At 43.7% G+C, this 16,612-nt stretch overlaps 1 protein-coding gene across 6 annotated transcripts in view; it reads right to left on the bottom strand.

The window, feature by feature from the left end:
• Positions 1-16,612, bottom strand: part of tmem63c (transmembrane protein 63C) — a 310,233-nt gene that overhangs the window by 25,713 nt on the left and 267,908 nt on the right. The window contains exon 23 of one of the 6 annotated variants that reach the window (XM_087989522.1): positions 7,127-7,172. The exons of the other annotated variants lie outside the window; for them this stretch is intronic. Coding sequence (XP_087845648.1) covers positions 7,158-7,172 — 15 coding nt within the window. The 3' untranslated portion in view covers positions 7,127-7,157. Of the gene's footprint in view, positions 1-7,126; positions 7,173-16,612 lie in introns of those variants that run through there. 6 annotated transcript variants of the gene reach the window in all.

The raw sequence follows: 16,612 nt of genomic DNA on the forward strand, positions 1-16,612 counted from the left end.
GCCCTAAAGGAGCTTTCCACATCCATCAAAGTTTTACCTGCACATCCACTAATATCATTTATTGTATCCGTTGCTCCCGATGCGGTCTCCTCTACATTGGGGAGACTGGGCGCCTCCTAGCAGAGCGCTTTAGGGAACATCTCCGGGACACCCGCACCAATCAACCACACCGCCCCGTGGTCCAACATTTCAACTCCCCCTCCCAATCTGCCGAGGACATGGAGGTCCTGGGCCTCCTTCACCGCCGCTCCCTCACCACCAGACGCCTGGAGGAAGAACGCCTCGTCTTCCACCTCGGAACACTTCAACCCCAGGGCATCAATGTGGACTTCACCAGTTTCCTCATTTCCCCTTCCCCCACCTCACCATAGTTCTAAACTTTCAGCTCAGCCCTGTCCCCATGACTTGTCCGGACTTGTCCTACCATCCTATCTCCTTTTCCACCTATCCACTCCACCCTCTCCTCCCTGACCTATCACCTTCATCCCCTCCCCCACTCACCTATTGTACTCTATGCTATTTTCTCCCCACTCCCACCCTCCTCCAGCTTATCTCTCCACGCTCCAGGCTCACTGCCTTTATTCCTGATGAAGGCCTTTGCCCAAAAATTTCGCTGCTCCTTGGATGCTGCCTGAACTGCTGTGCTTTTCCAGCACCACTAACCCAGAATCTGGTTTCCAGCATCTGCAGTCATTGTTTTTACCAGAGTTTTGTACAGCTGTAGCATTACCTCATGGTTCCGGAACTCGATCCCTCTATTAATAAAAGCTAAAACACTGTATGCCTTCTTAACAACCCTGTCAACCCGGGTGGCAGCTTTCAAGGATCTGTGTACATGGACCCCGAGATCTATCTGCTCATCTACACTACCAAGAATCTTACCATTAGCCCAGTACTTTGCATTCCGGTTACTCCGACCAAAGTGAATCACCTCACACTTGTCCACATTAAACTCCATTTGCCACCTCTCAGCCCAGCTCTGCAGCTTATCTATGTCTCTCTGTAACCTACAACACCTTTCGTCACTATCCACAACTCCACCGACCTGAGTGACATCTGCAAATTTACTAACCCATCCGCCCTCATCCAGGTCGTTTATAAAAATGACTGTGGGGAACCTTATCGAACGCCTTGCTGAAATCCATATACACTACATCAACCGGTTTACTCTCATCTACCTGTTTGGTCACCTTCTCAAAGAACTCAATAAGGTTTGTGAGGCATGACCTACCCTTCACAAAACTGTGCTGACTAACCCTAATCAAATTATTCTTTTCTAGATGATTATAAATCCTATCTCTGATAACCTTTTCCAACACTTTACCAACAACTGAAGTAAGGCTCACTGGTCTATAATTACCAGGGTTGTCTCTACTCCCCTTCTTGAACAGGGGAACCACATTTGCTATCCTCCAGTCTTCTGGCACTATTCCTGTAGACAATGACAATTTAAAGATCAATGCCAAAGGCTCGGCAATCTCCTCCCTGGCTTCCCAGAGGAAGCTAGGATAAATCCCATCCCAACCCAGGGGACTTATCTATTTTCACACTCTGCAGGATTTCTAATACCTCTTCCTTGTGAACCTCAATCCCACCCAGTCTAGTAGCGTGTATCTCAGTATTCTCTTCGACAAAATTGTCGTTTTCTCGAGTGAATACTGTCGAAAAATATTCATTTTGTGCTTCCCCTATCTCCTCTGACTCCACACACAACTTCCCACTACTATCCTTGATTGGCCCTAATCTTACTCTCGTCATTATTTTATTCCTTAAATACCTATAGAAAGCCTTAGGGTTTACCCTGATCTTGTCCGCCAACAACTTCTTATGTCTCCTCCTGGCTCTTCTGAGCTCTCTCTTTAGGTCTTTCCCAGCTACCTTGTAACCCTCAAGCGCCCTAACTGAGCCTTCACATCTCATCCTAACATAAGCCTTCTTCTTCCTCTTGACCAGAGATTCCACTTCCTTCGTAAACCACGGCTCCCGCACTCTACAGCTTCCTCCCTGCCTGACAGGTACATACTTATCTAGGGGACACAGTAGCTTTTCCTTGAATAAGCTCCACATTTCTAATGTGCCCATCCCCTGCAGTTTCCTTCCCCATCCTATGCTTCCTAAATCTTGCCTAGTCGCATCGTAATTGCCTTTCCCCCAGCTGTAACTCTTGCCCAGTGGTATACACCTATCCCTTTCTATCACTAAAGTAAACATTACAGAATTGTGATCGCTATCACCAAAGTGCTCACCTACTTCCAAGTCTAACACCTGGACGGGCTCATTGCCCAGTACCAAATCTAATGTGACTTCGCCCCTTGTAGGCCTGTCTACATACTGTGTCAGGAAGCCCTCCTGCTCACACTGGACAAAAACTGACCCATCTATAGTACTCGTACTGTAGTGTTCCCTGTCAATATTTGGAAAGTTGAAGTCCCCCATGACAACTATCCTGTCTCTCTCACTCCTATCGAAAATCATCTTTGCTGTCCTTTCCTCTACATCTCTGGAACTATTCGGAGGCCTATAGAAAACTCCCAACAGGGTGACCTCTCCTTTCCTGTTTCTAACCTCAGTCCATACTCCCTCAGTTGACGAGTCCCCAAACATCCTTTTTCCAACTGTATTACTGGGTAAAAACAATGACTGCAGATGCTGGAAACCAGGTTCTGGATTAGAGGCGCTGGAAAAGCAGAGCAGTTCAGGCAGCATCCGAGGAGTGGGAAAATCGACGTTTCGGGCAAAAGCCCTTCATCAGAAATACAGGCAGAGTGCCTGAAGGGTGGAGAGATAAATGAGAGGAGGGTGGGGAGAAAGTAGCATAGTGTACAATAGGTGAGTGGGGGAGGGGATGAAGGTGATAGGTCAGAGGGGAGGGTGGAGTGGATAGGTGGAAAAGAAGATAGGCCGGTAGGACAAGTCACGGGGACAGTGCTGAGCTGGAAGTTTGGAGCTGGGGTGAGGTGGGGGAAGGGGAAATGAGGAAACTGTTGAAGTCCACATTGATGCCCTGGGGTTGAAGTGTTCTGAGGCAGAAGATGAGGCGTTCTTCCTCCAGGCATTGGGTAGTGAAGGAGCGGTGGTGAAGGAGGCCCAGGACCTCCATGTCCTCGGCAGAGTGGGAAGGGGAGTTGAAATGTTGGGCCACAGGGTGATGTGGTTGATTGGTGCGGGTGTCCCAGAGATGTTCCCTAAAGCACTCCGCAAGGAGGCGTCCAGTCTCCCCCCAATGTAGAGGAGACCGCATCGGGAGCAACGGATACAATAAATGATATTGATGGATGTGCAGGTAAAACTGTAATACTGTCGTTGACCAACAATGCCACACCTCCCCCTCTTTTACCATCTTCTCTGTTCTTATTGAAACATCTAAATCCTGGAACCTGCAACAACCATTCCTGTCCCTGCTCTATCCAAGTCTCCGAAATGGCCACAACATCAAAGTCCCAGGTACCAACCCATACTGCAAGGTCTCCTATCTTATTCCGGATGCTCCTGCCGTTGAAGTAGATACACTTCAAACCAACTTCTTGCTTCCCGGTGCCATCTTGCGTCTCTGAAACTTGATTTCAGACCTCCCTGCTCTCAACCTTTTCTCTACTCGAACTACAATTTTGGTTCCCACCCCCTGCTGGATTAGTTTAAACCCACCCCAATCGCCTTAGCGAATTTCCCCCCCAGGATATTGGTACCCCTCTGGTTCAGGTGAAGACCATCCTGCTTATAGAGGTCCCATCTACCCCAGAAAGAGTCCCAATTATCCAAGAATCCAAAACCCTCCCTCATGCACCATCCCTGTAGCCACATGTTCAACTCCTCTCTGAATTCAGCTCCCTGAATTTCTGCCTTAAATCCCCATCTCTCTTCCTACCTATGTCGTTGGTGCCTATGTGGACCACGACGTGGCGCTGCTCCCAAGTCAGTGGTGTGCACCATCTATAAGATGCACTGCCGAAATTCACAAACACCTTCCAAACTCACTTCTATCTATAAGGACAGGAAAGCAGATACATGGGAACAACTCCATGTGTAAATTCCAAGGCACACACCATCCTGACTTGGAAATATGTCGTTGTTCTGACAGTTTCGCGGTCAAAATCCTGGAATTCCCTCCCTAAGGGCATTGTGGGTTTATCTATGGCACATGGATTGTAGCAGTTCAAGAAGGCATCTCACCACCACCTTCTCAATGGGCGACTAGGCATGGACAATAAAAGCTGGCCCAACCAGTGACACCCAAATACCACAAATGAATAAAATAAAAATCAGTGCATCCACATAAAACCAAGGATATTAGGGTATTTCCACCACTGAGTGATATCATCAAACTTCAAATATTCAGAATGATAGAATAGAATAGCAAAATAATGGGAAGTTTTTCCCAAACCCAGAAAGTAAATGAGTGTTTAAGATGACAATAAGGCAGGGCTGAAAATGTTATCGGAATGTCAGTGTCAAAGCTTTTGACAAAGAAAGCAACTCCTGGTTTCCTCAGAAATCCTAGCATATCACAATCCACATCTACTAACCACAGCAGCAGAAGATACATGCTCAACTTTGTTGGGCACAGTAGTCTTTCAGATGCAGAAAGATAGAAAGTGTAGATAAGTTTATTATGCTCTGGATCTCTTACAGAAATGAATGAGTGCTATGGCACAAATCACTGGGCCAGCTTTTATTGTCCATGCCTAGTCGCCCATTGAGAAGGTGGTGGTGAGATGCCTTCTTGAACTGCTACAATCCATGTGCCATAGATAAACCCACAATGCCCTTAGGGAGGGAATTCCAGGATTTTGACCGCGAAACTGTCAGAACAACGATATATTTCCAAGTCAGGATGGTGTGTGCCTTGGAGTGGAATTTACACATGGAGCATTTATTGCCCATCCCTAAGTGCCCAGAGGGCAGTTCAGAGTCAACCACATTGGTGTGGGTTTGGAATCACATTTCGACCAGAGCAGGTAAAGGTAGTGGTTTCCTTTCCTAAAGGATATTAATGAGCCAGATAGGGTTTTCCTGACAGTCAACAATGGATTCATAGTCTTTATTATATTCTTAATCTCTGATTTATTTTGAATTCAAATTGCACCATCTACCATGGTGGGATTTGAGCCCAAGTTCCCAGAAATGTACCTGGATCTCTGGATTAACAGTCTAGTGTTAATAGTACTAGACTATTGGTGACAGAAAGCGTGGAGCAGGTTTATGTATTTTTACAAAGTTACAATTTATTGCATGTAATTAGCGTCTAGCTACAGGTAAACAGTTATGAATGGTCGGCATTTATATAATTCTACTAATTAAAACTTGAATCTCCTAATAAAGTCTGCCCTATACACACACACACATACACACACGCACACGCACATACACACACACATACACACACACACGCGCACATACACACACATACATACACACACACGCACATACATATACACACACACACAAACACACACATACACACATGCACATACACACACGCACACATACATACACACATGCACACACACACATACATACACACACACATGCACATACATATACACACATACACACACACATACATATACACACACACACAGCCTGTCACAGGATTTGCTGAGATGGTTTTTGTGCTGCTCCGAATGCTGCTTCTCAGTTTTCCTTCTCTGGATGTTTTTACTGGTTTGCAGGAGCACAGGACGGTTGGTCTGCACTCATAAAAACAAACTGGTTTCCTTAAAGTAGCTTTATTACTAAAGCGGTGTATTCAGTTACCTGGCAGCTAATTATATAGCTATTGGCAGGCAGAAAAGCTTTAACATCAATAATTGGTCACCAGTCCACACTAATTAGCTACTTGTTGTTCCCCAAAGCTCTATTTGAATACAGTTCCCTTCTAGAGCTCATCTACAAACTACACTTCAATACTAATCCTGTCGCTTGAGGAAGCAGCTGTGCATTATTTACCATGACTGCCAGGTTACTTGCTTTTACAAACTGCAGTCCTCCTTCGGCAATCTTGATCTTTTTTCATTTTACTCCACAAGTAAAAATACAGAGAAATAAAAAGACACAGGAAAATGGTGATGCCACATGTAGACTGGGGTGCACACAGTGGCTTGGCAACAAATGCCAAAACAACAACCCACAACTACACCTAATAACCACTTCATATGGGGCATTTGTGGCAGAATCTGCAGAAGTTTACCATATTAAGCTTCCCATTGTTGAAGGACTTGAGTTACTGCACAACCATCTCATATGGATGAGGTCAACCTGAAGCAACATCTTTGCTTTGAAGGAAATGAGTACAGTTGAAGGAGAAGCTGTTCAGAGTGAGAACAATTTCAGTCCTGCAAATGAAGGTGATAGGACTGACTGGATACCCATTCAAAGAAACAGATGACAACTCTTAGACTGTCATAGCTGAGGAATAAATGTAGGGGGATTGGATGTTCACGGTGAAAAGGAAACAGGAAACTTTTAAAATGATAAAAGGTATCAAAAAAGCCATAGATGTAGATGAGCAGAGACTGAACACAATGAGGAAAATAGAATCAGGAAAGGAAGACGTCAGTTAATTAGGACAGGAGTAGGCTGAAACATTGGGTCTACCAAGGCAGTCCCTTATATAGATTTTAGGAAGGAGATTGAAACACACTATTTGTGTTTGGGGTGGTTCATGAAGCTAAGGGTGATAGAGTGATGGAGGATCAAGTCCAAAGGGTGCAGTTAGCTGGGCTAATGCAGATTGTTTTAGAGTAACAGAGCGAGAGACTGAAATCTGATCAAGGGTTTCAGAGGTTAGATGTAGAATAACAGGTGCCTGGGAGTGAGTTACAGCCTGGAAATTATTCAAGAGAGTTATATACACTGAATAACGCACTCATGAGCTGCTATGGGCTAGAATCTAATTGATGAGTTTGGGGAAGGTTAAATATAGAATAACAGACACATGGAGTGATTAGAAATTGGAATCTAAATCAGGGAGGATAACAGCGTGTTAGGTACATAGACAATAACAGATACCTGAATGCTAAACCAGCAATCTAATGATTTCAATGCAGAGGTCTGGCTGTCCTGGTAAATGTGGGAACAGCTGTCAATTATTAAGCTGTATCAAGGGCTCTCTATCTACCTGCTTCTGGAATCACACTTTCTCCTCTTGCAATCCCATTTCACGATTGTTGTTTCTGAGTTTTAAGAATGTAAGGTAAAACAAGACACATTACTAATTTATTAAATAAAGTTGCAGGTGGTAACATTCTCATAAATCTGCACTAGACTACTTTCAAGTTCAATATATCCTTTAGAAGGTGCAGTGTCCAGAATTATACACAGTATTCCAGATATTCCAGATAACCTGAGAATACAACTTTTTAAAAAAAGTTCTGTGATTTACATATAAAAGAAGTGAAACTAACATGGTCACTCTAACAGATGAGAGACTCAACAAACAATCAAGGTATTTTTCAATGTATAATTTCAGTTACATCACACTGTAAACTTTTGCTATAAATTGTGTCCTCCACAACCACCTGATGAAGGAGCGTCGCTCCAAAAGCTAGTGCTTCCAAATAAACCTGATGGACTATAACTTGGTGTTATGTGATTTTTATCTTTGTACACCCCAGTTCAACACCGGCATCTCCAAATCATTATTCCAGATGTGTTTGTTGTTTTGGTGGCCTTTACAGATATTCCCTTGCAGAGTGATGAGGGGTATTAAAGATATTTACAGATTGAGTAGGTGGTCATTTTCAAATATTCATAGTGTTATACAACATAGAAACAGGCAATTCGGCCCTGCATGAATGTGCTGACCATAAACACCAAACTATACTAATCCCATCTAGCTGCACTTGGTCCACAGCCAACTATGCATCAGCATTTTAAGTGCTCATTCAGATGTCTCTTAAATGCTGTCAGAGTACCTGCCACCATCATCCTCTCAGTCAGCATGTTCCATATATCTACCATCCTTGGGTGAAAAAAATGTTCTCAGATCTCCTCTAAACCACTTGTTCCTCGCTTTAAATCTCTGTTCTTAGACATATCTGCCATGGGAATGAGATTCTCACTGTATGTATACCATTCAGAACTCTCTATACCTCAATCAGATTCCCCCTCAGCTTCCTCTGCTCCAAGGGTAAACAAAGCTCATGCGATCCAGTGCTCCTCACACCGGAGGCTTCCCATCCCAGGTAACATCCCGGTGAATCTCCTGTGCCTTCTCTCCAATACAGTCGCATCCTTCTGGAACCAGAACTGCACCGTATTCTATCTGTGACCAAACCAAAGTTTTATAAAGTAACAAGACTCCCTTGTTCCTATATTCTATGCCCTGGCTAGCATCCCATATGCCTACTTAATCACCCTGTCTCCCTGTGCTGGTATCTTCAGGGATCGATGGACTTGTACACTAAGGTCCTTTTGTTCCTCAGTACTCCCTAGGGTCTTACCATTCATTGTGTATATCCTTCCCTTATCAGACCTCCCAAAATGCATCACCTCACACTTATTGGGATTAAATTCCATCTGTCATTGCTCTGCCCAGTTTACCAGCTGCTCAATATCAGACTGTAGCCTGAGACCATCCTTCTCATCATCACCGTTTTTCTGTCTCATCTGCAAGCTTACTAATGATACCGTCTACATTCACATCCAAATCATTAATGTACATAACAAACAGCAAGGGTCCCAGCACCCATCACTGTGGTTACACCGCTGGTCACAGGCTTCCAGTTACAAAAACAACCCCCTACCATCACCCTTTGCTCCTGTTCGGAAGCCAGTTTTGGATCCAGCCGTGGATCCCATGGGCTCCTACCTTTTGGACCAGTGTTCCATGTGGGACCTTGTCAAAGGCCTTACTGAATTCCATGTAAATCACACCAACTGCACAATCCTCATATTTAGTGACCTTTTCAAAAAACTCAATTAAATTAGTCAGAAAGCAACTCCAATTCACAATCCATGCTGACTATCCCTGATTAATTGCTGCTTTTCCAAGTATTGATTAATCCAGTCCTTCAGAAATTTTTCCAATAATTTCCCAAACACCAATGTCAGTCCAACTGGTGTGCAATTACCTGGCCTATCCCTGCCACCCTTCTTGAACATAGGAACCCCCTTCGCTACCTTCCAATTATATAGAACAAATAAAAATACAGCACAGAACAGGCCCTTTGGCACAATGTTGTGCCGAGGTTTCATCCAATAGTAACTTAACCGACGGACCCCTCAACTCACTGCTCTCCATGTGCATGTCCAGCAGTCGCTTAAATGTCCCTGTGCCTAGCAAAGTATTAACTCTATCTGCCCGGGCCCAGCAATCTCCTTCCTTATCTTCCATAGCAGTCTGAGATACATCTCATAAACACAGGGAGCTTATGCACCTGTATACGCACTAAAATATCTAATACCTCCTCCTTATTAATCTTAATGTGTTCTAGAGAAATAGAGTGAGACTTAAACCCAGTACCCTCAGGGTTGGACACTGTACTGCAATCTAACTAGGACATGTTCAAGGTATGGTAAAACTTTTCTCCTTTTATAGTCACAGAATCAAACAGTACAGAAGAGGCCCTTTGGCATATTGAGTCTGTACTGTCAAAAGTACACTACACTAGACCACTTTTCAGAACTTGGGCTTGAAGGTTTTAACACTTTAAGTGCTTATCCAAGAGTACCTTTTAAAAGTAACATTAGCTGCCTCAACCAACCTCATAGACAGTGCATTCCAGGCCCCTACCACCCTTTGGGTAAGACCATAATAAACAGGAACAGGAGTAGACATTCAGCCCTTCTAACCTTCTCCACCATTCAACAGCATCCTAGCTGCTCTGACATTCCTCACATCAACTTTCCTGCCATTTTCCTGTAGAGGTATAGGTGTTGGCCGAGTGAGATTATTGCAGGTAATGTTCTGGGGATATGGGTTCAAATTTCACTCTGGCAGATGGTGGAATTTGACTTCAGCAATAATCTTGAAATAAGATTCTATGATGACCATTAAACCATTACCAATTGTGAGGAAAAATTCATCAGATTCACTAATGTTCTTTCAGGAAGGAAATCCATCATCCTTACCTGGTCTGGCTTACATGTGACTTCAGTCCCACAGCAATGTGGTTGACTCTTAACTGCCCTCTGGGGCAATTAAGGGTGGGCAATAAATGCTGGCTGAGCCAGTGATAAATCATAGAATAAAATCGCTACAATGGATAGGTTTGCATGCTGAACTGAAAGGTTCATTTTCAGGCATTTCGTCACCATACCAGGTAACATCTTCAGTGAGCCTCCGGATGAAGCACTGCTGGTGTTTCCTGCTATCTATTTATATGTTTGGGTTTCCTTGGGTTGGTGATGTCATTTCCTGTTCTTTCTCTCAAGGGGCAGTAGATGGGGCCTAACTCGATGTGTTTGTTCATAGAGTTCCGGTTGGAATGCCATGCTTCTAGGAATTCTGGTGTGTGTCCCTGTTTGGCTTGTCCTAGGATGGATGTGTTGTCCCAGTCGAAGTGGTGTCCTTCCTTACCTGTATGAAAGGATACTAGTGAGAGAGGATCATGTTGTTTTGTGGCTAGTTGGTGTTCATGTATCCTGGTGGCTAGTTTCCTGCCTGTTTGTCCAATGTACTGTTTGTTACAGTCCTTGCAAGGTATTTTGTAAATGATATTAGTTTTGCTCGTTGTCTGTATAGGGTCTTTCAAGTTCATTAGCTGCTGTTTTAGTGTGTTGGTGGGTTTGTGGGTTACCATGATGGAACTCTATCAACAAACACATTGAATTAGACCCCATTTACCACCTGCTGAGAAAAGGAACCGGAAATGACATCACCACAGGAAATGCCGTCACCGCAGGAAATGATATCGTCAACCGCAGGAAACCCAAACGTATAAATAGCTAGCAAGAAACACCAGCAGTGCTTCATCTGGAGTCTCACTGAAGATGTTACCTAATATGGTGCCGAAACGTCTGAAAATGTATCTTCCAGCTCAGTGAGCAAACCTACATCCAGAACCTCAACCTGAGCTACAAATCTTCTCAAAACTTGCTAATCCCTACAGTATGGAAACAGGCTTTTCAGCCCAACAAGTCCATACCAACCCTCCAAAGAGTATCCCGCCCAAACCTATTTCCCAGTACTATACATTTACCCCTGACAAATGCACCTAACCTACACATCCCTGAACACTACAGACAATTTAGCATGGCCAATTCACCTGAAACTTTATTGCTGGAACAGCACAGCAGGTCAGGCAGCATCTAGGGAACAGAAGATTCGACGTTTCGGGCACATGCCCTTCTTCACATGTGCCCGAAACGTCGAATCTTCTGTTCCCTAAATGCTGCCTGACCTGCTGTGCTGTTCCAGCAATAAAGTTTCAGCTTTGATCTCCAGCGTCTGCAGACCTCACTTTCTCCTCGAACAATTCACCTGACCTGCACATCTTTGGACTGTGGGAGGAAACCAGAGCACCCGGAGGAAACCCACGCAGACACGGGGAGAATGTGCAAGCTCCACACAGACAGTCGCCCGAGGCTAGAATCGAACCTGGGTCCCTAGCATCGTGAGGAAGCAGTGCTAACTACTGAGCCACTGTGCTGTGAGTCATAGAGAAATACAGCATGAAAACAGACCCTTCGGCCCACACTGTTCCATGCTGATCATGCTGCCCCCTCAGCTATTTCCAATAGCCTGCACATGGCCCATATCCCTTTAAACCATTCCCATCCATGTACCTATCCAAATGGTTTTTAAATGTTGCTGTTGTACCTGCTTCAACCACTTTGTCTGGCAGCCCATTCCATACACGCACCACCTTCTGTGTGAAGAAATTGCCCTCAGGTCCTTCTTAAATCTTTCCCCTCTCACCTTAAACCTATGGCCTCTAGTTTGCAATTCTCCATCCCTGGGAAAAAGACTATATGCATTAATCTGATCTATGCCCCACATGATTTTATAAACCTCAATAAAGTCACCCCTCATTCTTCTCTGTTACAAGGAATATCCTGGCCGACCTCTCCCTGTAACTCAGACCAACTAGTCCTGGCAACACCCTTGTAAATCTGCTTTGCACTCGTTCCAGTTTAATTACATCTTTCCTATAACAGGGTGACCAAAACTGTACACAATACTTACCAACGACTTATACAAGTGTAACATAACGTCCCAACTCCATTACTCAGTGCCTTGACCGATGAAGGCCAGCATGCTGAATGCCTTCTTCACCACCCTGTCGACCTGTGATTGCTGCTTTCAATGAACTATGTACTTGTACTTGTATTTCTAGGTCCCTATGTTCTACCACACTGCTCAGGACTTTACCATTTACCGAATAAGACCTAACTTGGTTTGCATTTCCAAAGTGCAACATTTCTCACGTATCTGTATTGAATTACATTTGTCAATCCTCAGCCCACTTCCCCGTCTGATCAAGATCCCTCTGTAATTTTTGATGACCTTCCTCACTATTAACAATACCTCCTAATTCTGTATCATCCACAAACTTATTAATCACACCTTGTACATTTATATCCAGATCATTTATGCAAATAACAAATAACAAAGGTCCCAGCACTGACCCCTGTGGCACACCAATAGTCACAGGCCTCCAGTCTGAAAAAAAACCTTCAATCTTGTACTATAGGCTCCCAAATAATAAACAGGAATTAGGCAAACAAATATGCAGGGAGACTGAGGAGACTTGCAGAAGCAAAAGCATTGTATAGTAGGGGATTTAAGTTTTCCTATCATAGACAGGGACTGTCAGAGTGTTAATGCTAATATGTGGTGGAATTTGTTAAGTGCGTTCAGGAATGTTTCCTCAAGCAGTATATAGAGGGTCCTACTCGGGATGGGGCAAAACTCAACCTCCTCCTGGAAAATAGGGCAGGACAGGTCACTGAGGTGACAGGGGGGAGCACTTTGGGACCAGGGTCCATAGTTTTATTAATTTTAAAATAATTATGGACAGGGAGAAAACTGGTCCACAGGTTCAAGTTCTAAACTGGGGCAAGGCAAATTTTGATGGAATTAGACAGGAGCTTACAGGGGTTGGTTGGAGGAGTTTGTTTGCAGGCAAAGGGACGTCCGGCAAGTGGGAGGCCTTTAAAAGTGAGATAGCTAGAGTGCAGGGTCTATGTTCCTGTGAGGGTGAACGGCAAGGTTAGCAGGAGAAAGGAACCCTGGATGACAAGAGATATTTGACCAGAAAAAAGGAGTATGGCTCAGGTATAAGCAGCTGGGATCAAGGAATCTTTGGAGGTACATTGGAATTACAGGAGTTTACTGAAGAAGAAAATCAAGAGGGTGAAAAGGGGGCACAATAAAGCCTTGGCTGATAAGATAATGGTGAATCCAAAGAGGTTCTTTAAGTACATTAAAGGAAAATGAATAACTAGAGAGAGAATAGGACCCCTCAAGTGACATGCTGTACTGTTCTATGTCCTATGTGTATAACCACAGGAGATGGGCAAGGTCCTCAATGAATATTTCTCCTCTGTGTTTACTGTGAGAAAAAGATGAAGACTTGGGAATTTGGGGAAGTTAGTGGTAATATCTTGGGCACAGTCCATATCACAGTTGAGGAGGAGTTGGGTGTATTAGAATTTATGAAAGTGGATAAATCTCCTGGTCCTGACCAGATGCATCTAAGAACACGGCAAGAGGCTAGAGAGGAAATTTCCAGGGCCCTGGCTAATATTTTTACATCATCGTTAGCCAGGGGTGAGATCCCGGAAGGCTGCAGGATAATGAATATTGTGCCCTTATTCAAGAAGGGCTGCAAAGAAAAACCTGGGAACCATAGACCAGTAAGCCTAACATCTGTGACTGATAAGTTACTTGCAAAGATTCTGAGAGATAAGATATAGAACATAGAACATAGAACAATACAGCACAGAACAGGCCCTTCGGCCCACGATGTTGTGCCGAACATTTGTCCTAGCTTAAGCACCCATCCATGTACCTATCCAATTGCCGCTTAAAGGTCACCAAAGATTCTGACTCTACCACTCCCACAGGCAGTGCATTCCATGCCCCCGGCACTCTCTGGGTAAAGAACCCACCCCTGACATCTCCCCTATACCTTCCACCCTTCATCTTAAATTTATGTCCCCTTGCATGCATTTGGAAAAACAAAGTTTGTTCAGGAATAGTCAGCATGGATTTGTGCATTGGAAAAGTTTTTTAGCGTTCTTTGATGAAGTGACCAGGAACGTTGGTGAAGGCAGGGCAGTATATGTAGTCCAAATGGACTTCAATAAGGCCTTTGATAAGGTTCCACGTAATAGGCTGCTCTGGAATATTAGATCACATGGAATCCAAGCGGAGCTGGCAAATTAGAGACACAATTGGCTTGATGGTAGGAGGCAGAGGTTAATACTGGAAGGATGCTTTTCAGACTGGAGGCCTGTGACTTGTGGAGTGCCTCGGGGTTGCTGCTGGGCCCATTGCTGTTTGTTATCTATATCAGTGGTTTGGATAAGAATATACAAGGCATGATTAGTACATTTGCTAATGACACTAAAATAGATGATATCATGGACAGTGAGGTAGATTATCAGAAATTGCAGCAGGACCTTGATCAACTGGGGAAGTGGGCCAAGAAATGGCAAATTGAGTTTAATATAGATAAGTGAGGTCTTGCATTTTGGAAAGTCAATTCAAGGTAGGAGTTTCATGGTGAATGGTAGGGCCTTAAGGAGTGTAGTGGAACAGAGGGACCTTGGAGTTCAGGTGCATGGTTCTCTGAAAGTGGAGTCCCAGGTAGACAGGGCAGTGAAGAAGGTGTTTGATACACTGGCCTTCCTCAGTCAGGGCATTGAGGATAGAAGTTGGGAAGTTATGTTGCAGTTGTACAGGACATTGGTGAGGCCGCACTTGGAGTATTGTGTTCAGTTTTGGTTACCCTTCTACTGGAAGGATGTTATTACACTGGAAAGTTTGCAGAAGAAATTTACAAGGATGTTACCAGGACTCAATGGTCTGAATTATAGGGAGAGGTTGGACAAGCTAGGACTTTTTTTCTTTACAGTGTAGGAGACTGAAGGGGTTTGGGGGGAGGTCTTATAGAAATGTATAAGATCATGAGAGGCATGGATAGGGTGAATGCACTCAGTTCTTTTCCCAGAGCTGGGGAATCAAGGACTAGATAGCATCAGTTTAAGGTTAGAGGGGAAAGAATAAAAGGGAACCTGAGGGGCAACCTTTTTACTCAGAGGGTGGTACGCATATGGAATGAGCTGCCAGCGGAAGTGGTTGATATGAGTACATTAACAACATTTAGAACACAGAACATAGAAACGTACAGCACAGAACAGGCCCTTCGGCCCATGACGTTGTGCTGAGAATTAATCCTAATCTAAAATAAAATAATCTAAGTCCTCAATTCACTGCTGTCCATGTGCATGTCCAGCAGTCGCTTAAATGTCCCTCGTGACTCTACATCCATCACCACAGCTGGCAACGCATTCCATGCACTCACAACTCTCTGCATAAAGAACCTACCTCTGACGTCTCCTTTTATGAATGCCTAATGCCTAATGTGTGGAAACAGGCCCTTTGACCCAACAAGTCCACACCGGCCCTCTGAAGAGTAACCCACCCAGACCCATTCCCCTACCATATATTTACCCCTAACCTACATATCCCTGAACACCATGGCCAATTTACCTAACCTGCACATCTTTGGATTGTGGGAGAAAACCGGAGCACCCAGAGGGCCAGTCAAGGCTGGAATCAAACCTGGGACCCTGGCGCTGTGAGGCAGCAGTGCTAACCACTGAACCACCGGGCTGTATTCAATTCAATAACAAGTGACAAAGTTACTTTGTAATAATTGCTGTGGTTCTTGTGTTCTTATGAAAAAAGCAAAATGCATCGTCAAGAAAATACCAAAAAAGTTACATAAATTTTTCTGGAAATTAAATTTCCCTCATTTATGTTAATTAAATGAAAAGAATATGGGAAATTTAAATTTCCTTAAAACAAATGTAACTGATGGAAACTGACAAAATTAAATGAAATACAGACTTTGCTCCCAAAGGACGTGCTTTTAAAAAAAAATCTAATTTTTGCTTTAGAACAAGCCCAAAGTGAAATTGTTATAGAAAATACAGAGCAGCAGAAGAATTCAAATATTCCTCTGTCCTGATAAATGAACTTCAAAATATTTACTCATCTTACTTTTTAAGAGAGATACTAGTGCTAGAGTATAAGTTTTTGATTTTGACTTTCATCTTTGGCCAGAATAAATCACTCAAGCATGACAACACAATGTGTACGTATTTGTAATCTGTAAATATATTTTGAAATCACCAATTACTACAAGTCTGATTATTCCAAAGCCATTTCAGGTGATATCACTGGGAACATGTCCTTTGATTGTAGTTTGTGCAGTAATTTCATAGCAATTTGTCAACTGGGAAAAATTATGACAGTGAAAGTTTATATCCAATTTGTTGCTTCACATTTTAACTTATTCCTCTATACCTTCTTCCTAACACCTTCAAACTATGACCCCTCGTGCCTGTCAATTCTTCCCTGGGAAAAAGTCTCTGGCTATTGACTCTTTCCATGCCTCTCATTACCTTGTATACCTCAATCAGGTCACCTCTCTTCCTC

Source organism: Chiloscyllium plagiosum, unplaced genomic scaffold, assembly GCF_037043375.1.
Source record: "Chiloscyllium plagiosum isolate Xiang-an unplaced genomic scaffold, Cpla_swu_hap1 HiC_scaffold_8, whole genome shotgun sequence".
Taxonomy (NCBI): Eukaryota; Metazoa; Chordata; class Chondrichthyes; order Orectolobiformes; family Hemiscylliidae; genus Chiloscyllium; species Chiloscyllium plagiosum.